The 24,013-nt window shown below is 38.2% G+C and overlaps 4 protein-coding genes and 1 pseudogene across 6 annotated transcripts; 1 reads left to right on the top strand and 4 right to left on the bottom strand.

The window, feature by feature from the left end:
* Positions 1-1,037: 1,037 nt before the first annotated feature.
* LOC137734994 (phospholipid-transporting ATPase 1) lies at positions 1,038-7,488 on the bottom strand. Its single transcript, XM_068474344.2, has 7 exons — positions 5,219-7,488; positions 4,815-5,121; positions 3,936-4,644; positions 3,684-3,807; positions 3,338-3,557; positions 2,369-2,827; positions 1,038-1,529 (listed from the first exon to the last, which is right to left on the bottom strand). The coding sequence occupies exons 1-7, from the start codon at positions 6,855-6,857 to the stop codon at positions 1,310-1,312; spliced, it is 3,678 nt and encodes a 1,225-aa protein (XP_068330445.2). The 5' UTR covers positions 6,858-7,488; the 3' UTR covers positions 1,038-1,309.
* Positions 7,489-11,465: 3,977 nt separating this feature from the next.
* Positions 11,466-12,964, bottom strand: LOC148695468 (kinetochore protein SPC25 homolog). 2 transcript variants are annotated; one of them, XM_088697702.1, is made up of 4 exons: positions 12,561-12,963; positions 12,227-12,441; positions 11,949-12,014; positions 11,466-11,702 (listed from the first exon to the last, which is right to left on the bottom strand). In XM_088697702.1, the coding sequence occupies exons 2-4, from the start codon at positions 12,393-12,395 to the stop codon at positions 11,542-11,544; spliced, it is 396 nt and encodes a 131-aa protein (XP_088553828.1). In that variant the 5' UTR covers positions 12,396-12,441; positions 12,561-12,963; the 3' UTR covers positions 11,466-11,541. The 2 variants fall into 2 exon arrangements, with proteins under 2 accessions (XP_088553828.1, XP_088553829.1); XM_088697703.1 differs by having other exon boundaries at positions 11,573-11,697; positions 12,561-12,964.
* Positions 12,965-13,347: 383 nt separating this feature from the next.
* Positions 13,348-15,574, bottom strand: LOC137733584 (gibberellin 3-beta-dioxygenase 1-like; annotated as a pseudogene).
* A 1,248-nt stretch (positions 15,575-16,822) lies between these two features.
* LOC137734886 (gibberellin 3-beta-dioxygenase 1-like) lies at positions 16,823-18,285 on the top strand. Its single transcript, XM_068474201.2, has 2 exons — positions 16,823-17,356; positions 17,596-18,285. Exons 1-2 carry the CDS (start codon positions 16,869-16,871, stop codon positions 18,197-18,199), a joined length of 1,092 nt encoding a protein of 363 aa, XP_068330302.2. The 5' UTR covers positions 16,823-16,868; the 3' UTR covers positions 18,200-18,285.
* Positions 18,256-23,401, bottom strand: LOC137734885 (uncharacterized). Of its 2 annotated transcripts, none has more exons than XM_068474199.2 (8): positions 23,168-23,401; positions 22,429-23,010; positions 21,409-21,509; positions 21,245-21,321; positions 20,975-21,044; positions 19,735-19,825; positions 19,592-19,654; positions 18,256-19,037 (listed from the first exon to the last, which is right to left on the bottom strand). In XM_068474199.2, exons 1-8 carry the CDS (start codon positions 23,246-23,248, stop codon positions 18,414-18,416), a joined length of 1,689 nt encoding a protein of 562 aa, XP_068330300.2. In that variant the 5' UTR covers positions 23,249-23,401; the 3' UTR covers positions 18,256-18,413. The 2 variants fall into 2 exon arrangements, with proteins under 2 accessions (XP_068330300.2, XP_088554031.1); XM_088697905.1 differs by having other exon boundaries at positions 21,409-21,518; positions 23,168-23,399.
* Positions 23,402-24,013: the final 612 nt, after the last annotated feature.

Genomic DNA, 24,013 nt, shown 5'->3' with positions numbered 1-24,013 from the left:
CCAGACAAAAATTAACCGCGCGATATATAATGAACGAATGTGATTGGAGAATCTCCCGGATCCTCACAAAGAGGATCCATAGAGGATCCTCATTCTAATATAATATATCGGTGTGGTAGCAAAAACTCATCGTCTTCAGTTTTGACGAATGTGTACTTACAAAACAATCAACATACTTGATCAAAGACCAAAGCCTGACGCCCAAGGGGGATTTGGTCAATGGTTTGATGCCCAAGTCAGTAACTTTGAATAGAGTGAGTGTTTAGGTCTGTATCTATAACAAAAAGCTTCCCCAAATATGGTGAGATGAATGTATTTATAGGAGTGGTTAGCCATAGGGTTAGGGTTTTTTTGCCCTACACATATATTGGCCAAGATGGGTCATCAGTTTGAAGAATGAGGAAAGGATATTCCCAAAATATTAATTATGAGATAATATCTTGGTATGAGGATGAACCTCTATGATTGATTATGATAGGGATTCCTTACTGAATAGAGTTGATCTTCAATTGACAATGTATGAAAGACAGGATTTAGTCGTAGTTAACTGTTTGGATCTTCAAGGGTGCTGAGCTGCGTAAGAGAATATTTGAGAGCCCTGCACATTTGATGAGGACAATCTTTTCTTTCCTCAAAAGAAGTTCAAGCGTCGTCATTTGATTTTTTGGGATTATTTTTTGCCCCACAAATGAGATGGGACCCATGACACCACTTTTTTTACACAACTTTTGACGCGCCTTCTTATAGTACACTTCGTAATGTATTTTAACGATCTAAACTATCTATCTTTTAGGTTTTTCCTTAAAGATCATGTCTACAAAAAAATACTCAAATTTGAAACCATATCATTTGATTTTTTGGGATTATTTTTTACTCCACAAATGAGATGGATCCATGAAATTTATCTTAGAAAGCCTTAGCGATATTTAACGGTGAACCTCCAACGTATAATTTGTATATTTTTTGTATATTTAACCCCTGTACTTTTTGGTCGATTTCAAGTTAGTATGAAGGATTGAATCTGAACACATCAAAACTTCAATGGTAAAATTCATGTATTGTATCGACTGTCTAATTCTTCTCTCTTTTAAACAAGTCTAATTACACCGACTGAATCTTAAGGTACAGCAAAACAAAAGAGGAACACAAAATATAAGCCTGGCACTACAAAGTTACAAACCCTATCCTTCGGATAGCAAACAATAAACAATGAGGCAACTAGGAGAGAGATACTCTGAAGCAGCCTAAAGAATAACATTTTTACAAAAGAAAACAAAAAGGGGATGTCGAAAGCAATAACATCACCTGCTCATCTCCTCGGCGGGTCCAAGATCGCATCCATTTCTATTTGTGCAGGGTTTGACGCGCTTGGATTGCCAAACTTCTCAAATTCTCTTGCAATCTGAACATCACAAGGTCTATAGTACTGATACAGAAACTTCACAACAAAGCGTGGAGCGATCGCAGCTGTGACGATTGCCAACAAACATAACCAAAACGATGCAGTCTTTGCAACTTGAAAAATGGCCCTGTCAAATTATATTGGAGTTGCAAAGATTAGCATATGCAAATGCAAGTGCCATCTATAATAGAAAATTTCAGAAATGCATGTGGGGAGCTTCTCGAAGCACAATAAACTCGTTGGCATTTGTGACAATGACTTTTTTCAGTTCCAGTAAAAAAAAATTCCATTAATAAAATTGGTGATGGTGATTTCTTAGATGGCTGTTTCGCTATTTCTAGGAGAGGGGAAAAAGATAACGAATATCATGTTCTACCATGAGCTGCAGATAATGAAATTTAGCACTTAATGTAACCAAAGAAAAGGGTTCATGGATAGAAACCAAGATGTAATACTTCTAACAGAGTTTTTTCATTATGTAAAGCGACTTGAGACAGTTCGTTACTAGGAAAGTTTTGAAAGAGATTCAACAACCCCGATGCATTTCAGATAATTTTTTTCTTCTGGAAATGATGTTTATTTTGGGAATGGATTGCACAGGCATGAATTCTGCCTACATTAATATTTGGGATAGATATACTGTGCCTCCAATGCAAAGAAACACTTGCATTTAATTATTTGTTGAAATTAGTAAGCAATCATGAACTAACTTAACATCCAGTTTTGTGTTCTTTATTTGACTCAGTATTGTGAGCTATTGCACTTGCACTAATTGAATGAGTCTACGAGTTTGAGAGGACCTATATATCATGATATCGAATCTTTGATCATTGCATGACATGAAATGCAACATAAATGCTTGCCGCTGCTTCTTATAGAGTGTCATAGTTTAAACAAGTTAGACGCAATTATGTTTGTGCAAAAATAAAGATATACATGCAATACTACTAAGATTAGAGAGCATACCAGTAGCCAACCAGTGAAGGTATAGCATCAATGACAATGACACAAATCCAAGTCGCAATTACAGATCCCCAAATGGCTGCATGTGTAATCCAATTCCACCGGATAACATCCATAGCCAAATGCAAATTAACCAAAATTACCACTGCCAGTGTCCAAAGATCTCCTATACTCGATGTATCAATGCTGCTGCCCCAATACGCAAAGAGAGGGATAAAGAAGACAGCCAGACTTTGCCACAATGTGTCAAGAATCGTTAACCAAAATAATTTTGAGTTGTAGCATTCTTGTCTCTGACCAGCTCCGTATAGCTGAGGATAATCTAGAAGGGTCCTTCTACTTAGGTCCTTGTCAAGAATCCCAACAACAATTGTAGGTGCTGCTGTGTAGATTATAGAATACAACATGCTGCTCCATTCAGTGATTGCAGTTGTCAAAGTAAAAGAAGTGAAGAGCACGTACCTACACAGATCACATGAAATATAATCAGCTAAATAATAAGCAAGACTTCATACAGAGTCTTCTTTCTTTTATTTTCCTTTACTGGTTAGCTCCATTCAGTCCTCCCTTTCAAACAAAAAATAAATAAAAAATACTCACAGCATGATCTCAATGTCAATTATAATTTGTAACACATTACACTTCGGACATAGAGACCTACTTTGACGCAAATGTATCCAAATCTGACGAGCTTCAAACTTTTAGCATCAAGTTCAAATGTCATTTCCACAACATTTCAAGCTAGAAATTAGATGATGAATTTTTATAATGGAAGGTAGAGATTCTTCCACTCAATGACATTGATTTCTGACATAGACAACCATGTGTAATCCTCTCCCTAGTATTTTGTTAATTTAATTTTTAGAAGAAAAACAAAGTCCAAGTCAAAGTTCAGGCTCAAGGAAAACAATTGTAATCTGCAGAACAACCAGAGTGTGTAACTGAAAATTTATCCAACGAAGAATTACTCACCAAAACAAAATAAGAACAAACACTGCATTCCTATAGAAATTGTATAATATCATATAGCCCATCCGCTGGTAATTCCAATGGCCATGAACCAATAAAAGGGGAACTAAGAATCTGAACTGCCCCATTGCAAAATCTGATGCCATGACAGCTTGCCGACCTTCTTGGCCACTGATGCCAACTCCCACATCAGCCATTTGGATCATTGAAACATCATTAGCACCTATCAATATAACAAAAGAACTTTCTACTGTCAACACCAAATGTAAATGAGAGTGGGCATAAGATACTAATTCTGGTATTGGAAACATAAGATATCTATATAAGTGAAATAAATAGAATAGTGTACCATCCCCAATGGCAAGTGTCATATCAGTCGTCCTGTTCTTCACAAGGGATACAATTCCAGCCTTTTGCAATGGAGCGACTCGGCAACAAAGCACCACAGAACAGTTACTTGCTAGTTCAAAGAGCTATGGCAAAAATATGTTAGATCAGCATATAAGACATTATCCCAAAAAAAAAAAAAAAAAAAAAAAAAACACATATGGCATTGTCTAGATACGTAAAAAACTAAATAGGTAGGTCTAAAAGCAATTACCTTTTCCTCAAGTTCACTATCAAGAATGAACACAAGGCTGGTGCCGTCAATAATTAAAGCTACTTGAGTTCCACCATGTCCAGAGTTTCCTCCGTCGGTGTGTGTATCTGCGGACACCGTCACGAGCTTCCTAGACATTAGTATGGCATCCTCTAAACTCCTTCGACATGAATCCTTAGAGCTACTGTTAATTATAATCTGTGTCATTCTTCTTGTTAGAAGCTTTGAGGAGTAGCCGATTGATATGGCAGTTTCTTGCTTGTCCCCTGTCAAAACCCATACCTGAACCCCTGCTGTTCTTAGAGAGTCTATGGCTTCAGGCACCCCCAGTTGCAGTTTATCTTCAATGCCAGAGGCACCTAGTATAACGAGATTGTTTTCTATGTTGCCCGCAGCCTTGCGAAGTAGAGCAGCCCTACCAATTAAAGCAGTGCTTGCTTCCTCAAAAGACAAGTGCCACTGCTCGAATTCTGTACCACTCAGTTCTCTCATGCCCACCACAAGTGTTCTCAAACCCAAAGAGGAGTAAGCATGAATATGGGCTTCTGTTGCTCGTATTATATCCAAGTTCAATCGTTTGTCTATTACACTGAACATGGTTGTGTCAGCACCTTTTACAAAGACTTTGACAGTCTTATCAGGGCACCCCAATATAACAGACATTCTCTTTCGATCACTATCGAACTCGTGCAAACCCAAGACATTGAACCTGCGCTGCCCAGGAATGGTAAGTTATGAACAAGAAATGAAGGGTCTTTACTCTCTAAAGGAAGTTCAGTATTAATTTACTAGATTGTAATCACAGGGATTACACAAGCATGATTACTCAAAGTCAAAAGTATCTATATATAAATTAATTAAAAGACATTGTCAAATTACCTTTTCCTATCACCTTGGATATCAATAATTATATGACCAGAGGTTCGTTCAATAAGCATAAAACCATAGGCAGCAGCAGCATAAACCAATGCTTGTTCATCTGGGGACTCCCCTTGGTAATCTAATAATCCCACATTTGGATCAGACGTGTCTACAACAAGAGGCACAATGGTATTACAAGCTGCCAATGCCAGGAAGAACTCGTACACATGTTTGCCTTCATTTGTGTTCTTTCCACTTCTGAGTAATTGCTGAAGTTCTGGGTCAGCCTGCACCTTCATCTTTGGCCTCAAAATTTTCCCATCAACTGATACCAAACAAGAAAAATAAGAAATTGCAAACTAGTAAAACAATTGGAAGTACTAATCAGAAGAAAACATAATCAAAAGAAAAACATTTATTACCTTCAACAGAGTACCCCACTTGCTCCAAACTGCTTCTCCCACCATTATAATCTACTCCCCAAATGCTTGCACATTGAAATTCCATTTTATTTTCTGTCAGCGTACCAGTTTTGTCTGAGAATACATACTTAATTTGTCCTAAATCTTCGTTGATATTCAAAGCTCGGCACTGAAATCTTGAATTAGAGGCCTCATCATACATTTGACCATCCCTGATCATGAAGTAAGCCTGACCCACCCGGACAAGCTCCATCGAAATGTACAACGAGATGGGGATCATGACCTGGAACACGATGACAGACATAAGGAACGTGAAAAGAATCTCCAAACCCCATCCATAATAGTTATAATCGTCCACTTTCTCCTCCGAGTAGTCCTTCTTCCTGTAGAAAAGTATGTCATCCAACTTGTCATTGTTGCGTCTCAACCAAACAGCAGCACATAATGAGACAACTGTACACAAAGTAACAAGAAACCCAGAGAGCATAATGATCTCAGAGTTCATACGGGTCTCAAGGCGACTCCTCTTGGATGGGGCTCCAGAGTTATTGAGCATAACTTTGGTCTCACGACCGGCATATACAGCAACTCCAAGTGCCCATTGAGTATTCTTAAGCTCACACCCTCGAAGTACAATGTTAGAGGGTCCCAGTGACAACCGCTTCCCATCAATTTCCATGAATGCGTGAAAACCGTATATGTTCCTGTTGGGAATTTCGCACTTAATCAACCCAGTAATCTTCTCCTTATCAGACAACTTGGAGAGGGTTTCTTGTTTTGCATACCGCGTCTTCAAATTTGACTCCCCATCTAAATTGATAGTCTGCACATAAGCAACCCCAGTTGGATCACTCGTCGAAAGCAGTACCATATCACAAGGTATAGCCTCATTTGCTTGAATTTTGATGATTTCACCAACTCGAACATCCTTCCACTTTTTCGACTGGAACTGGTTACCAACCAAAACTGATGCCAGACGATTGTTCTCAATTCTATCAGACCGATGCCGCCTGTAGTCCTCGTAGGCATCCTTAACAGCAGTAACAAGCAATACAAATGCCAATGGCAATATGGAAACTCCACGGCCAAAAACCGCCAGCTGGGGGAGCTGATTGAGCACAGCAATCACAAGAAAATATATGTATGCTACCCTATGAAACTGTTCAAACAAATTTCTAGGCAAAAATGTAAAAATTGAGTACTTTGCCGTCCTAATTGAATTACCAGAAAACGCAAACCTCTCATTTGTCTTAGCAACATCATCTATATAAACAACCCTTACATTCTCCTCGTTCAACTCCTTCTGGGACATGCTGAGCGCTTCAGAATCAGCTCCTCTCGAACCATAACGCACCGGCTTCGATCCGACATCGCCCAAACTCACTTCCCGAACAGAATTGTTCTGGGAAGCCTTGGATTGAAGGGAAGAAACGCTTCTACGGGAGGTAGAATTGAGGGTGGTGGGTTCAACGTTGATGGAATTGTCAGCTGCAGCTGGGTTTCTCGAACCCATGCCGGAAAACGACCCAGAGCCACCGGAAGTGGAATTTAAGAAATCGGAATAGATGGGTAGAGTAGGGAGGTGTTGGGTATTGGGGGTTCTTGGAGATGGGATCAGAAAAGGCCGCTTCGAGGTCATGATCCGAAAAAGATTCAGATCACAGAGGCCTCTCCCAACAGCATTCAGTCAACAATCATGAAATCCACGAAATACCCAGATGCCGAATCCGACCAAAGTCGCAAACTTTCACAAGAACAGCAACGAAATCTCGAAAACAAACGAACCCCAAAAAGAAAGCAAGCGAATAATCCAGTAGAGTCAGCTAAACATGCAAGAATCGTACATACAAATTAATACAGAAAGTTGGGAGTGAGAGAGAGAGAGAGCCTTCGGGTTGAGCTTAGTGGGTTAGCATTTAAGAGGAAATTGAGGAATTGCAGACAACAGTGGTGGTTGAAGGAAACGTGTGATGGATTGGAAATGGAGGATGAGGAAACGTAAAAGGTCGAAGGCAGGGATTATGGAGTCTGAGGAGAAGGAGGGCGGCTAATACAATAAATGTGGAAGAAGAACAAGTCGTAAAGGGTGGCGACAACAAACATAATCAAAATTCAAAAATATTCTTCTTCTTCTGTCTTTTTCTTTATTTTCAAATATTCTAGAAGGAAGGAAGGATGCTAGGAATCCAATTATATTAATTAAGCTGGAGATTATCGTTAGTTTTTGTATTGAAGGTTATAAACGTGCGTGGGTGTCTGAGTTTGACTGGACGGTCTTTTATTTCCATGTTGTTTCCTTTTCTGTGAGAAATTTTCAGTACTAGAAATACAATCCGATACGTCATGTATAATAATTCACGTCGTTGAAATTATCTTATAAATTTTTCAATTAATTGTGTTATTGTACTTAGTATACTGAATCATTCTATTAGTACACTAAAAAATAAGGGTATGCTATCCACACATCCCTTTTTACTTCTCACAAATTTCTTATTAATTTTTGTTATTTGATTTTCTTCAATTCATCCGATCTAACGGTCAAAAATTAAAAAAAAAGTATAAGAAGTAAAAAAATGATATGTAGATATTACATCCCAAAAAATATCTCATTTCCTACCGTTTATGTAATAAATATGATAAATTTCTCAATTTTTTTTTCCATGCAACGAGCATTGGATAAATCGAAAAAAAGCTACTCATAGTCATATGGTTATAAATCGGGAATACATAATATTTCAAGATTTTTTTAATAGAAGTGATATATATATATATATATATATATATTTTAATAAATGAGAAGGACAAAATGGTGAAACATTTGATAAACCCAATATAGTCCTTTGTTTCCTTCACAATCAAAATCCAAAAAAGTTTAGAAAATGAGGATAAAATGGTAAAACCAGTATCACTACATAGTAGAGAAGATGAACGCGGTTTGGTTTGGAACTGCTATGAGCAGTTACGTTCGGTTTCTCTCTTTCGTCCACCATCCACCATGCATAAACTCAATCGTCTCAGTCTCTCAGGTTTTTTTTCTTTATTTTCTTCTCTTCTTCTCTTCTCTTGCTCTTTTTGGCGTTGATTTCTCTCTCCATCATCTCTTATCAAGAATGAATTTGAAGTCTAAATTACGACTAAAAATATAGAGGAAATAATCTGGAAGGAATCCATCGATGGATTCAGACGCGACTTTGAAACGGCAACGATCGAGGTGAGATCAGAAGCAGGCTGCAGTGGGCAGTGAAACCCCGATTTCCAGAGCAGCAACAACCTTATTTGGTGGAGTTGAGCATGCGACTCCGACTCGAGTTGAATAATCTCTGCGACGGAGCAACTCGGTATGCAAATAACTTACGATGAACTAAAACCTTCCTCCCAATTCTACAGCCAACATCTCACCACACGCCTTGAGAACAAAGGGGTACGTAAAACTGTTTGCTTTCTGTCCAAAACTAAGTATTTCACAGTACAAAAACCAGAGACTTGAACGGACATCCATTGCAGGCATATCCCCTGATCAAGAAATTCCACATGAACAAGTTTTTCAGTAAAATCCCATAAAAAATTTGCTGCGCTTGGGGCATTTTACCGCAGTACGTAGAAAGGGCCGGTGAAGGTGATAGCGGGGAGGTTCTGGCCATTTAGTAAGGATTTGGTTTTGATGAGGGATCGGAAGATGGTATTTTTTATTTCTCCCTTTACTTTAAATGTTGCAGATCCATAAGAAAGAGGTGTTTCACTTCATTGGTTTGTATATTAGCAATTTTTATATATTTGTAGTTTGTAGCCGTATGACAGGATTACAAATAGTAACATATCACTAAATCTCTCTGGCTTTAATTCTTTGTTGTTTTATCCTTTTTGTGTGAGATTCTATCAAATTATTTATAATCTCTGCATTCTTATTCATGTGCTTATAACAACCATTTATTGATTATTATTTTTCTTGCAGTTCCAAACTTTTAATGAATTAAGGCCAAATCTCTCGATCTCCCTCTTTATCCTGCTTTCTTTCAATTTCTTGGTATGCAATATTTCTTTGCCTGGATTTTTTATAATATTATTTACTATTATTATATTTTCTTCTTTTATATATATATATATATATATATATATATATATATATATAAATCCAGAAGGCAAAAATTTTAAAATAACCACAATCCAAAAATACTCTTATTTGATTCAGATTAAAAAAAAAAATTATTTCAATTTGTAGTCTTCTAGCAAAACAAAACTACCATGTAGAGGGATAAAAAGGTAAAAACATGGGTATAAAGTTTTTTTCCTTTCGTAGAATGGCTATAGAGTTTTGAACGTGGGAGAAGGCAAGATGAGAGCAATGAGTTTTCTTTGGTAGAATGCTTTTCGATTTAAGTTCGTAATATGCTTTTCAATTACTGAATGATTTATTTCTCCCTCTCCTTCTTCTTATAGGGAAATCTATATATGGAACGATTATTGTTGAACTTGATGCCTGTTTCATTTGGAGAATAGTCATTCTGACTTTTCTCACTTTAATTCCTTTTTGCTATTCATATTCCTTTTCCATTCTCATTATATGTACATAAATGTGGATCGATTTTAGTCATCGAAATTTATATGTTTTGCACGTTCTTGATCGCGGTGAGAAGATTGAGTTGTTGGTGGATAAAACTGATAATCTTTGCTACCAAGTTAGTCCATAGTTTATGTGTATCAGAATAATATTTGATTTCTTAATTGGTGGCTTCATTGAAATGGAGTTTGTTTTTAAATTGAGTTCTTACAAGAGGTGTGATATCCACACACTTCTTTTTACTTCTCCCACACCTTTTTTAGTTTTCGACCATCGGATCGAATGAATTGAAGAAGATTAACAGACATAAATTAACAATGGATGTGTGAGAAGTAAAAATAGGTGTGTGGATAGCACACCCATTCTTACAATTGTGGCAGCATAAAATTGACAAAGCAATTTGCATATGGAATGGGAAAGGGTAAGATATATATCAAGAAATAATAGATAACATACTATGAAGCCAAAAACCCTATCAACTCCATCTTTATCAATTTTTAATAAGATAAAATGTTCAAACAAATGTGATAAAAATCAATGTATTTTGTGGTACTGTAAGGAAAAAAAATATATATATATATATATATATGAATTCTTACTCTTCAACTTAACATCATAGATTAATTGTTTAATTTATTCTCTTACGTTATTTTTACCTTTATTTTTTCCTAATCTCTTTGAATGTGTTTCCATGCGTATAAGGAGCATTTATTTTATCACGCATTTTACACCCAACTTAATTATATTCCAACTGACACATCCCGACTCGGAAAGTTTATTTGGACTCCAAATTGAGTTGTGATGGCCGACACTTGGAGGGTGACAAAGCCATAAAGTGTAGTGTAGTGGAAAAATAATGTGAATAAATTTAAACCTAAAAGTGTCTAAACAAAAGAGTGAGTGGGTGAGCGGGATTACATCCATTTCACACGACCCATCCTAGGAAATTCTCATGTGAATTCCCAGAAATAAAACCATAAAGGCGTGGCCGGGGCCCAAAGCGGACAATTTCGTGCTACGGCGGAGCCGAGATTAGGATGTGACACCAATACCTTTTATTTGTAATTGTATGTTGTATTTTATTTTTAGGACGCCATATGAGAAAGATTACAACTACCACAACACATCTATAGGGTAGCGCCCGTGATTAAAAAAAGTCTCTTGCATGCGCGTGAGCGCGTGTGGAGAGGCTAGTATATTAAGAAAGTGGGAGAGTGGATCAAGCCTCATAATGGGCAAACAATAATAATATGTCTAAAATTCATCTTTAGCGAGAATCAAACCTAATACATCTCACTTACAAGCGAAGATGAATACCACTAGACCGTAATACCAAGTGACATTTATATTCTAACTAGATTAAAGGAAGATAAAGATTGAACTCAAAACACAGTAATTGTAACTAGGGCTGGGCACGGGCCGGGCCGGGCCCAATTTTGAAGGGACCGGACCGGACCTAGGTTCAAAGGAAACGGGGCGGGCCGGGCCGGGGATTACATTTTCTAATATAAGAACCGGACATTACCCGGCCCGGTTGAAACGGGCCGGTTCGGCTCCACGGGTCCCTTTTTTTTTTTTTTTTGGTTGTTTGAAATTTGGAATCACAATCACAATCATATACGATGTCCTTTGAAAAACCGAGTCCCCCTCCAATAAAAAGCCAGAATGCAATCAAACAAAGAGCAAAAGTTTAACTATTAATAAGTACATATAATGATAGAAAGCTATAACAACAAATCAGCGATGGTGCCAATAACTGAAATAATCAGAGGAAATTACCAAAAGATTGCTGAGAAAGGATTGCAGCATATTCATCCCTCTTAGCCCTTTGATCTTGCACTGTTCTCTTAAGTACTTCAATCCTAGCTTTCCTAGCTTCAATGGCCTCCATCAATGCCATTCGCTTGGCCTCTTTACGGGTCTTCACTACAAAGAACAATAAGAAATATAAACTAACACAACACAGATTAATTTGAAGAAGGAAAAATATATCTTAAAAGAAAAAAGATTTCAGCTAATCACAGCAAAAGCAGCAATTAAATTGATTAGCTTTCAGGGATATTACTACTAAACAATAAAATTAGTGTAATTTCTTTGCAATTTTAACTTCAAATTTTCCAAGTAATTTCTAATTTCCATCCAAATTATAAATACAAAATGCAGAGTATATACCTGCCAGGGCTTTAAACAAATCATCCTCAGCTTCCCTCAATTTAGCTTTAGCCTCTCCTAACTTACCTGCAATTATTCGAAAGAAAACAAACTTCAGCCAAATGAGATTTACAAAAATTTAAATCCGAAACCCTAATTTCGCACGAACCACGCATCCTCACTCGACTCAAGAACCCAAATTTATGCACAAATTACAAGAAAACGCAGATATAAACCCTAAATCGAAGTAAATTTATGAAAAAATCAAGTAAATAAAAGAGTTAAATGACAAGCTGGACCTTGGGACCGGAGGGTTTCTTGTGCGGTGGCGCGAGCGGAAGCCAGGGAGTCCCGAAACGACGCCGCGAAGGCATCCAAATCCTGCTGGTGGATCGGAATCTCACTCTCGCAGGCCATCCGTAGCGACTCCATCTTCGTCCGTACGGACTCCTCTGGTTTGCCGTCCATTTGCTGAAGACAGAGGAGTCGGTGACACAGTTGGAAGTTCCATTTGCTCCAAAAATCAAATAAAAACAGACCCAGATGACCATTTCAATCAAATCACAACCAAAAAACAAGCAAGATCTATGTGAAAATCGCAGCAAATGAAAGGAAGCAGAAGAAAATATTTACCTTGCTGGGTACACGAGTTGGTCGACTTCATTGTTCGTCCCTTTAAGTTTGTCAGAGGGAGAGAAACTGATTTCCAGAGAGTGAGTCAGGAAAATAGATCGAAGCTTGATGATGATGGCAGCGGACGGAGGGAGGAAGATAGAAGCAAATCAGGATGAGAGAGGTCTGAGTGATGATGGTAGCGGTGGTGTATGGAGCTAGGATGATCGGAGAGAGTTAGGAGGAGAGAGGTCTGAGTGAAATGAGAGGAGTCGGGAGGAGAGTTCGAGAAGACTAGGAAGAGGAAACAATTTCTTCTATTATTCATTCTAGAAACGGGCCGGGCCGGGGGCCCGTCCACTTCTATTTCAAGATCCGCCCCGCCCCGTTAATATGGTATACCCGAACCGCCCTGCCCCGTTTTGTGTTTAGAAATTTTGGACCCGGCCCTTACCCGCCCCAAACAACGGGTACCCGCCCCTACCCGCGGGTCCAGGACCCGTTTGCCCAGCCCTAATTGTAACTTCCGTAGTGAGATTTTAGTCATCTGATCATATGTGCTAGTCATATTTTAATTTTTTTAGTAGTCTATGTTGGTTTTCATCGATCTTCCTACAAGAGTTTGGGTGCAATGTAACCATTACAAACTTCATATCTAAACAAACATGCATCGACCCGATTGATCCAGCATATCTCAAATTGAGTTGGGCAACACAAAATCTTTGAAAGCATGACAAGAAACAGATTAGACGCAAAACCTCAATTATTCGATCCAAACAAAAGTTGATAATTTAGATCTGCAAACCTGTTACTTCATTAGAGGATCATAAAGCCGAAGTGATGGAAGTGCTTTGTCCTTGAGCTTTGCCTTGGTGTCAATGTACTCATTCCAATTAGTGACCGGCCGGTGGAGGGGAGGGTGGCTTGGGCCAACTGGCTGTGGTAGGGGTGCGATTTTGACGGCTGCCGGAGGTGCATAATTAATGGTAAACGAGTGATATACGGTGTTGTGCCCGTTTCACCAAGACCGATGGAGGACACTTGAGTACGACCCGTTAGATAATATGCTCATGAGGTCCCCAACATAGACCACCAGAATCGCGAACCAACCGGTTCCCTCTCAAAAAACTTGCAAGCCATCGATGTTGCTCTGGTGGGCAATGGAAACGAGGTTCGAATCAGTATGGGGAACAAGGTCTAGGGCCCGATCCGGATCCGGACAAGACAGGTAAGAGTTGAGCTGGAAGGCAGCAGATGCATCTTGGTGATCACCTTTTGGACAACGTTGTCCTTGGATATTCTTAACAAGGTAAGCATTAGCCACATGAGCCTAGAGGCAAGCCTCTTAATCTCTTTCTCAAATTCTTCGGTAATGCAACTGAAAAAAGAGAAGATATTCAAAAAGTTTGGTCAGTCAGTACACCCAAATTAAGTAACAACCTCTTAGAAAAGCGGAAATTAAAAGGAGTAATGCTACTTGGACGTACATATTTTTGTTTACAAACTCTAATGCATGTACGTTTCATCAACAAGCTTGGACAGCTTTTCTGTCAAAGACTTGGGTGCATTGCACTACTTTTTGGGTCTCGAAATCACTAGAACTGCAGAAGGTATTTTTCTCTCTCAAAATAAATATGCACTGGATCTTCTTTTTAAAATTCACATGGAAGGTAGTAAGTCTTGTACTACTCCTCTTGGCACTCAAAAACTGGATCATACTGGTTCTCTATTACGAAATCCACATGAATATTGATCAATAGTTGGTGCATTGCAGTACGTGACTTGGACAAGACCTGATCTATCTTTCACTGTTAATCAATTGTGTCAATTTCTTCACTGGCCACGAGACACACACTTCTAAGCTGTCAAGAGAGTACTACGCTTTCTCAAAGGGTCAGTTGATAAAGGACTATGGTTCAAGAAGAGAAATATCAATCTCACTGCATTTTCAAATGCAGACTGGGCCGGTAGTGTATTTGATAGGAGTATTAGTGGTTATTGTGTTTATCTAGGCAGTAATCTTATCAGTTAGAGTGCGAAGAAGCAACACACTGTTGCTCGGTCTTCCACTGAAGTTGAATATTGATCTCTCAACATACTTCTGCCGAATTGACTTGGATTTGCAAAATATTCAAGGACATTGGATTCCCCTTATCTCAGGTACCAATTTTGTGGTGTGACAATGTTTCTGCTATTTCTTTAGCTTCAAATCCAGTTTTTCATGCTCGTACTAAGCATGTCGAGATTGATTATCATTATATTAGGGAGCTTGTTCTTACTCATCTTCTGAAAGTTCAGTGTTCCTAGTCAGTTTCAAATTGCTGACATTCACACTAAAGCTCTGTCAAAGGCTAGATTTTAGTTTCTACAATCTAAGCTCTCTCTTGGTTCCCTTCCGCTCAGCTTGAGGGGGTGTAAAGACACAGATCAACAATGTAGCTCCATGTCAGCTACACAGTCAGCAATGTCTTAGCTAGGCTATCATAGTTTGTTATAGTTTGTTACAACAGAAATGTAACTAATCTTAGCCTAAGTTTGATTAGTCTTTACTTAAGTCCTTGGATCATTTTTGACAAATGTATAATTACCACAGTGTAATATTCTATTCAATCAATGAAAAGACATTTTCTCAATATGTTGCTTGTCCCAAAATGCAGCTATGAGATGGAAGCCGTAGCCGGACATTTGACCCGGTGAGCGGGCAGCTTTGAGCTTTTGGTGGGCTGGCAGGGAGAAAAGGCTTCGAGCAGCAGATTCCATGTCATGAACCAGAGACTGGGGGATGCCATGGTATGTGAGTTGGAAGGCACCCCAAGCCTTGCATGCATGGCTAAGAGTTGACGGGCATTTGGGTCATTCAGATTGACAACGGGGACAGAGTCCGGGTCTTGGGAGGGATGCTCGTTGAGGCTTGTTCATGCATGAGAATCTGGTAACTCATGTAATTAGTTCAATTCATCAGGGACCTGGTCCAACGCCACATTCACAGAGTTGCCTTCGTAGGCATCAGGGACCACTCTTGCACTTTTAAGCATGGTAGAGAGAGAGAGAGAGAGAGAGAGAGAGAGAGAGAGTATTTGATGCCCTTCGCTAGTGAATGCATAAGCATTGTCAAAGCTTCTCAAACCCAATAATTAACCCCTATCACATTTGTGTAACATATGGCGTGACAAATGATATGTTAACAATCACTGAATGAAATAAACTCATTAATAATATGTATAGATCACTTATCTAATCAAATTGTACACTAATGTGGTTTAATATTTTCCAACAATAAAAGACAAAGATTGGTAGAAAAATAAGAGGAGTCAAATTCTCAGCTCTATAAAATATAAATTAAGGAAAATGTCAAGGAGACTATATTTTTGTATCACATTTGTATACTATTATGATATGGCAAGTGATGTGTATATGTCACGTCAATTAATGAATTTATCTCAATGGATGTTGATTGTATGCCTTACTTACCACATGAAATGGTATAAATTTGTGGTCTCCTTAGCAATACTCATAGATTAAACCGTTAAATTTGATTTAATGAACTAAAACATTTAAAATTGAGAGAAAATAGTGAAACACGAAAAAAAAAAAAAACAAATTTATAAATAAAAGTGGGGTGTGGCTTTAATGTTATATGTATCATTTAATGTTGGTAGTGTTTAAGACGTTAGATTTGATCTCCACAACTATTTAAATTTTTTTTTTTCAATCTCGTCCATTTACTCATGTGCTATTCAATGTTATGAAGAAAAATCCCAGAAAAATGAGATATAAAAGAAGAGGATGAAAAAGGAGTCAAAATGATGACAGGACCGACAACACAAAAATGAGTGAAATAAAGGATGAAAAATGTGAATGCACACACATTAAAAATGTGAGAAAAGGATGAAAATTGTGAATAAATATCTTCAAAAGATGTGAAACTGATAGAAGAATAAAAGAAGGCAAACGTGAGTCAATGCATAACTGAAATATTTTATCTGCAACGATTGTTTGTTTCTATATGGACTTGAATATATTTTGCCAAAATATATTAGAGGATTATCTATCCATGCATAAATGTAAATGAGAAAATAAACGAGAAACTTGCCATCGTAAAATAGTGGATTGTTTTAGTAATTAGGATTTTTTTTTTTTTTTAATTTACATTGTTTCGAGTTGAAATCCTTCCTCTTCTCTTTAATGTGAACTGGTATAGAATATCACTCGTAATAAAAAACGAGAAACTTGCCACCGTCTATATATATGCACACAATCCTCACTCTCTCTCACACAGTCCTCCCTCCCTCCCTCTCTCTCTCTCTCTCTCTAGTAGTACTATCTACTATGTCGAGTGGAAAACTCTCAGATGCATTCAAATCCCACCCTATCTTTCTTCACAAGCAACACCCACACGACTTCGGCTCATTACAGGAATTGCCGGAGTCGTATGCATGGACGTCACAGCTTAACGAATATCCGTCTTTCGAATCATTATCTTGCTCAGAGTCTGTGCCGGTAATCGATCTCGCCGACCCAAATGTCTTTGAACTCCTAGGACATGCATGCAAGACTTGGGGCATGTTCCAAGCCACAAACCATGGCGTCCCCCAAAAACTTGTTGACGACATGGAATATACAGTTCGAAGCCTTTTCTCTCTGCCACCCCAACAAAAGCTCAAAGCAGCTCGATTGCCCGATGGCATTTCCGGTTACGGTTTCCATCGCATATCTGCCTTTTGTGAAAAGCTAATGTGGTCTGAGAGCTTCACTACCGTTGGCTCCCCACTTCAACATTTTTGCCAACTTTGGCCCCAAGATTACACCAAGTTCTGGTACGTACGCATGCATGCACGTATTACTCCAACCACTTATAATTATGTACGATATTTAGACATACAAAACTGGCATTCAAGGTGTGCTTTACAATATATCGTGTATTCGAGAATGCGTTAGCAATTTAGTATGTTAGTTTTTTGTCTTTAAATTGCATACTCAAATATATATTGCTTCTATATATATGTGTATATATTGTGTTTTTGCTTTGAATTGTGTTTGATTTTTGTTTGGTCAGTTGTGTTACTGAAGAATATGAGAAAGAGATGAAAAGGCTTGCAGCTAGATTGATGTGGCTAATGCTTGGCTCATTAGGCATATCCAAGGAAGACATCAAATGGGCGGGTCCAAGAGGTGAATTTGAAGATGCATCTGCAGCCTTACAATTGAACTCATACCCCGCTTGTCCGGATCCGGATCGGACCATGGGTCTTGCCCAACATACTGATTCAAACCTCCTGTCAATCGTCCACCAAAGCGCTAACGCCAGTGGCTTGCAAGTTTTCCAAGAAGGGAAGGATGAGGGCCGGGGGTGGCTTATGGTTCCACCGGTCCCGGGGGCTTTTGTGATCAATGTGGGCGACTTAATTCACATATTATCAAACGGATTGTACCAGAACCCCCTTCACCGGGCAGTGGTGAACCGGAGCCAGCACCGTGTATCAGTTGCCTACTTATATGGTCCTCCGGAGAATGCTCAGCTCTTTCCCCTCTCGAAATTACTCGGCCCGAGTTGCCCTCCGCTGTACCCGCCCGTCACTTGGAATGAGTACCTTGGAACCAAGGCAAAGCTTAACAACAAGGCACTTCAATCACTCCGACTGAATGCTCCTCTGAATTAGTTGCTGAGTGTAATCATATAACTATGCTGCGTCTTCCTTTGCTTTCTTCTTCCCCGTAACAAAATAATAAAACTTTTAATTTCCGCTACATAAGAAATTAAGGATCTAAATATTTCTTACATGCCCTTTGACTTGCTATAATATTCATGAATTTAACACAAGGAAAAGGATAGGAAGACAAATATAATACATTTTTGTACAAAAAGTAGAATTTCTAGTCTATGATTTCTTCCTCTTCTTCCGCAGGTCTCTCTGTTCCCTCTCCTTCACCGTCATCTTCATCACTGCTATCAACAGAATCCTCGACATCGTTGTTATTTCCAGAATGATTGTTATAAACTCTTCCAACCATGGATTTATCACTTCCCTTAAAAGCATCTTTCTCTATAAGTGAGGACGGCTTTTGAGCCACCTCTCCGTCACCGGCACTTTCTTTTACTGCTACAGTAGGGAATTTCAAAGGTTTGTCAGGACAATCTTTGAAGAAAGAGTTTGTCACCATGAACCTAAACACCTGCAGCAGGTGGCTTCTGTCTCTCCTAATATCTGCACTAAGAAGCTTCTGCAGCAAGGTTGGCTCCCTTTTGTTTGGCTCCCTTTTGTCGAAAGAAGGGTCATTAGACGAATCCTTTTGATGTGATCTTTGCCTCTTGGAAAACCGATCCTTTCTATCATATTTTTCTCTCTTACCAAACTTGTTTGTTGACCTCCCCTTCTTGGTCAATGTTTCATTATCTTCCTTTATATGCCCTTGATTTGAATCTGCGAGGTAGTGCGATGGTACTTCAGCAACTTGAACTCCCAACTCAGCCTGCTTTGTAAGAATATCCTTGAGTTGCTGCAACGAAGAATAAGTAAAACTATCAAATATAAGAAAATGGTGGTAAAGATTTACTTCCTCAATGTCCAGAACAAAGTCGAGGAAAACCAGTATATCACCTTCTGAAACATAAACATCAAGCATGATACCAGTAATAGAAGAACATTAGTCTCTAGTAACTAGGTTCTGATTAACTTCCAACACTTATGAATCTAATTTAAAGAAGACGGATGAAAAGACTTGGATTGATCGCATACCAACTCAGATCCTCAGACAAAAAACTTGAAGAAGCAACGAAGAAGAGCAGTCTCGAAGAGCTGTCATGACACGATCCAAAATTTCAGGTTTAATGTAATACTAGTGATCTCTTTGAGTAACAATTAGAAATATAAGCCACAATGCAGCTTAAAGACAACAAAATGCAAAAATTAACCAGAACTAGCTCAGTTGGCCAAGGTGATAATGAGTTGAGCAAAAGTATTGCTCAGTCTTGTTCAATGATTATAGTGTAAAAATAATCAGCGTGAGCGCGCATACACACACAGAGATAGAGAGAGAAGTAATCAGCACACCTCTCGTCGAATGTTTGCCTCTCTTTCGATGACCTCTACATTTATCTGCTTTTCACTTATCTTCTGCAAGTGGCATTTTAATATTAAAAAAATCTACATTTAGATGGAAAGAAAAAGCAGGCTTGTCTCACAGTCAGCCTAACCTTCTCTATGTTGGATTTCGACGGGTAGTGCTTCCTACGGTCTTCCCGCCACCGCTCAATCTCTTGTTCCGTATATGACAAGAAAAGAGGTCTTCTCATTTGAGACAAAAAGAAGGCGCGTCCATGCACATAAAAACAGCAGTGAGTTTCATTAAGAAACAGGAGAGTGTGATCACTCATAAGGCAAGATATAAGGATTATGGATGCTCAGAATGTAAAGCTACTTCATGACTGTTAAGTTTGCAATGTAAAGAACAAATACATATTATTTTTCACTCCTATCAGTGAGTTCCTAGGTACCAAGCCCATAATTGGAGAGTTGGAAGACTTTCTGGATTCACAGATGGCAGTTACAGAAACACTCTTCTTAAACTAAAGAGGAAGTTTCTTGTTACCTATCCTCTTTCTTGGGGAAACATTATGGTATCATCAATTTTGGGATTACATTAAAATGGTATTTTCAAAACCGGTCCAGCTTCAATACTAATGTTACTGTGCTGCAAGGAGGAAGAACAAGAGGGAAAAACAATAAGGACCCGGTTGGTATTATTAATACAGTAATTAGCACTAGCAGTTTGACTGAGCTAGCTCAAAAACCAACTTGTTTAGCTAAAACATTTTACATTGCAGTCTTTGAACTTCGAGTAAGTTTATTCTGGATAAAGGTTTTTAGGCCTGAAAATGGACTAAAGCATAGATCAGCCCAATTTAGGCCTCACACAGTATCTTCAAATAATTGTTCCATGTCAGCCTGCTAGTACCTCAGGCCAAATACTCATCTACATAGAGGCCATCTGACCACTTAGGCTCAGGCTAAGGAAATTGTATCTTAGTGAAGCTCAAACATTCCATCAGCCTGCCAACTGAAAATCCTACATTCGACTACTCAACTACTCAAGCAAGCTATTATATTTTGTAACACTCCCATATTTGGTTTTCAATATTTTATATTTTAGTCATAGGTAGTAAGTAGATGCAAGGGAGAAAAGAGGGAGAAATAACGGATGAGGAAGGGAGAGTGATGAATGAGGGACGAAATGTACATGAAGATGTAGTTAACCCACTTTGTTGAAAATCATCTTAACAGAGACAGGTATAATTTGATCAAGAGTATGTTGTTAAACTTATAAAGAGCAAAAAATCTTCAAGACAGTGTACAAGCCCGAGTGGTGAAATTTCAATTAGAGAAAACTCATTAATTCGTATTCAAAACTATATGATATGAGAGAGCAGAGGTTACCTCTTCCTTTCCCTGCCCTGGTTTGAAGAGTTGGCCAGAGCAAACTTTCCTTCGCTTTCATTTCTCAACCCTGCAATTTTGTGGACAGAGAGAGTGAGAGATTCATGAATAAACATCATGCTTACAAAAACTATTCTGTACTTGAAAAGAGTAACAGGAAATCATGGTTTATGATATCCCTGCAACCCACGCTCAAGCATGCACAATGACATTAAAAGAACAGACAGGAAAGATAATATATAAACTTGGTAGACAGGTATAAGTCCATACCTTTTCCTTTGTGCCCATTAGGAAATGCGAACTTTCCCTTTGCATTTTTCATATGATGCGACTGAGGATTCTGAAATCTACACAAACCATATTTATTATGAATCACAAATCATTGGTCCAAATCTTCAGAAGTAACATAATGAAATGACACTAGTATAACCTACCCCCCTTGGTGATTCTTCGGATTCTTTGTAACGCTTTTGCTTGGTGATTGTTTCCAATTGGAATTTGAATTGTAACCACCACTACTATTTGTTTTATTTCCCTGCAGAAGCTGACGATATTTTTATCAACCGCAACCAATGCATTTACTTCAAAGTAATATATTCTATTAGCAACTAACTGTTTTTAAGAAAATGTACTTAATAATAAATGATGGCAGAATATCTATATTAAAGTTAACAGAAAAAGAAGGCAGGAAATTTTGACGGCCAAATGATGTATTTTAAAAAAGAATGGCATTACCATATCAATAGAATGTAACAACCTTGTCCATTGAATCGTAACCCACAATAAAGTGACCTACTAATCAGTATAAGTAAATTAACCACCAAGTACACACATGTACACAGACAAAGGAGATCTCGGAATTTACCATGCCCTTATAAAATATTAAAAACTAAATCTGTTACTAAAGTTAAAAAGAAGAAACAAAAAAGGTCCATTTTATAACCATTTTGTTTTTAGTTTTTAGTTTTCATTTTTCATTTTTTCTTTTCCAGTTAGAGATAAAGGGGAAATACAGGGGAGCAACGAGGGATATAGAAGGGTGGATGTTTTTAGTTTTTAGTTTTCATTTTTCATTTTTTCTTTTCCAGTTAGAGATAAAGGGGAAATACAGGGGAGCAACGAGGGATATAGAAGGGTGGAGGAAGGATGGTGGAAGAGATGTAGAAGAAATGTATAAGGAAAGGTACACAAAATGAAAACTATAAACATAAAAATATCAAAATTTTGTTCTCTTCTCATTCATTTTTCTTTACTTCTACCCCTCTCCCCTACCACCCTTCTTCGTCCATCCTTTTTCCCGTATATTTTGCCCATATCTCAAACACAATAATAGAAAATTAAAAACTAAAAACAAATTGGTTATCAAACGGATAAATAAATGTAGCGATATTCATGTAATACTTTTTGCCAGAAAGAATATAAATTCAAATATCCGCAAGGCAAAACAAGGTTACCTGTGTCCCTTGCACTGGAGGTAGACCCAAGTTTTGCTGATTTTGGTTAACTTGCTGGCCTGCCTGATTAGAATGCAGATTAACCTGGTTATTTGCAAACAATGGGACATTTTGAGACATTGTGGTCTGAGGTGCTTGATTTGATCCCGGAAAACCATAATTAGGATGGACTTGCGATGGATTTTGCATTTGCATTGGCACAAATTGATTCATGTTTTGCATTGAATTCGGCAAACAAAATTGTCCATACGGCAAACCCATATTCTGGTTCATCTGTTGCTGTAAATTTAACATGTTATGCCCAAATATTTGCCCAGGCACTTGAGATGACATCAATTGATTCACTTGCTGCACCAAATTGCAGAATTGAGGCATACCTTGCGAACCGAAAACCCCAACATTCGGCTGAGCCGGTTGAGAAGTAGGGCCAACGGAACCGAATTGAGGCATACCCAGATGGTTATTTTGCATAGGAAGAAGGTTGTTTGGTAGATTCATGAAATTGGGTTGAGCTATCATGGAATTAGAATTACTAAATTGGACTGGAATTTCGAGATTCCTGATACCCAATTGAGGTTGCATCTGCATACGCATAGAACATTGCAACATATCAGCAATGGATTAGATTCCGTAAGCTCCTGCTGCTGCTTAAACAAACCACAAAAGCGAAAACCCAGAAAGCAGAAGCAGGGTGAAGTTAGTGAAAGGAGTTGTATTTTGGAATGTGGAAGAAAATTACCTGGTGAGGAGGTGGAGCCAAGCTACCAGTTGTGTGAGCTCGGTTGGAATGGCGAGGAAAGGAATTGTAGTGAGGTAACATTTTGCAGCATCCGGACTGATACAGTGAGTTCTGGGTACTTTGAGGCAGGGGAGGAGGAGGAGCTAGGGTTTAAGAAGGGTTTAGAGTGCCTCGTTGTTCGCTTTGTCGGGGGGAAGGATTTGGAGGGCGGGGGAGTTTCTGGATTGACAAAGCGAAGAAGTTGGGCTTCATTTCTTTCTTTTTCTATTTTTTACATATTGGGCCTACGACTTTAAGCCCAAAATATGTATGAGTCATAATCAGGTCACACACATTTTGACACCCACTTTATAAGGCTGACTTCGTAATGTATTTCAATAGTCCAACCGTCTATCTTTTATGTCTTCTCTCAAATATCATGTTTACCAAGAATTATTCAAATCAGAAATATGGCAATTGGAATAAATGACAGCCGTTTTAGTGATTTTTTTTTGCAAAACCGTATTCGTCTATTTTATTCACTACAAATAAATGTCTTAAGGTTTTGGATTTATCTATATTTTTTGCAAGGATGATCTATGAATGATGAATTGAAATATAGCGGGTTTGGATCGTGAAACAAGTTACAGAGTGGTTCGTACAAATGGGTGTATCCTAACTCAAATGTATATATATGGTTAGAATCCGAGGACACACGCTTTTAACACACGTTTTGAGGAGGCCCACTCTATAATATTTTTCAAGGATCCAATCAAAGATTCTTTTATTCACTACAAATGAATGTTTTAATCATTTTGGATTTATCTAAATTTTTGCAAGGATAATCTATGAATTATGTAATAAAAT

This window comes from Pyrus communis, chromosome 7 (genome assembly GCF_041283825.1).
Source record: "Pyrus communis isolate YQ-2024b chromosome 7, ASM4128382v1, whole genome shotgun sequence".
NCBI classification, from domain to species: Eukaryota; Viridiplantae; Streptophyta; class Magnoliopsida; order Rosales; family Rosaceae; genus Pyrus; species Pyrus communis.
Note: the sequence above shows the minus strand (reverse complement) of the source record. Positions and strands in the feature narration are given on the sequence as shown.

What these genes read in the sequence shown, in the direction of transcription:
- LOC137734994 (XM_068474344.2), bottom strand. Translation starts at nt 6,857, where the DNA reads ATGACCTCGAAGCGGCCTTTTCTGATCCCATCTCCAAGAACCCCCAAT. An exon ending in AGTGGGGTACTCTGTTGAAG is followed by an intron (nt 5,122 to 5,218) that starts GTAATAAATGTT and finishes GTTTGGTATCAG; the next exon opens with TTGATGGGAAAATTTTGAGG. An exon ending in ATCCAAGGTGATAGGAAAAG is followed by an intron (nt 4,645 to 4,814) that starts GTAATTTGACAA and finishes TGGGCAGCGCAG; the next exon opens with GTTCAATGTCTTGGGTTTGC.
- LOC148695468 (XM_088697702.1), bottom strand. Translation starts at nt 12,395, where the DNA reads ATGGACGGCAAACCAGAGGAGTCCGTACGGACGAAGATGGAGTCGCTA. An exon ending in AGAAACCCTCCGGTCCCAAG is followed by an intron (nt 12,015 to 12,226) that starts GTCCAGCTTGTC and finishes GAATAATTGCAG; the next exon opens with GTAAGTTAGGAGAGGCTAAA. An exon ending in TTTGTTTAAAGCCCTGGCAG is followed by an intron (nt 11,703 to 11,948) that starts GTATATACTCTG and finishes TGTTCTTTGTAG; the next exon opens with TGAAGACCCGTAAAGAGGCC.
- LOC137734886 (XM_068474201.2), top strand. Translation starts at nt 16,869, where the DNA reads ATGTCGAGTGGAAAACTCTCAGATGCATTCAAATCCCACCCTATCTTT. An exon ending in CAAGATTACACCAAGTTCTG is followed by an intron (nt 17,357 to 17,595) that starts GTACGTACGCAT and finishes TTGTTTGGTCAG; the next exon opens with TTGTGTTACTGAAGAATATG.
- LOC137734885 (XM_088697905.1), bottom strand. Translation starts at nt 23,248, where the DNA reads ATGTTACCTCACTACAATTCCTTTCCTCGCCATTCCAACCGAGCTCAC. An exon ending in CTCCAGTGCAAGGGACACAG is followed by an intron (nt 21,519 to 22,428) that starts GTAACCTTGTTT and finishes AAATATCGTCAG; the next exon opens with CTTCTGCAGGGAAATAAAAC. An exon ending in CGAAATCCAACATAGAGAAG is followed by an intron (nt 19,655 to 19,734) that starts GTTAGGCTGACT and finishes TGCCACTTGCAG; the next exon opens with AAGATAAGTGAAAAGCAGAT.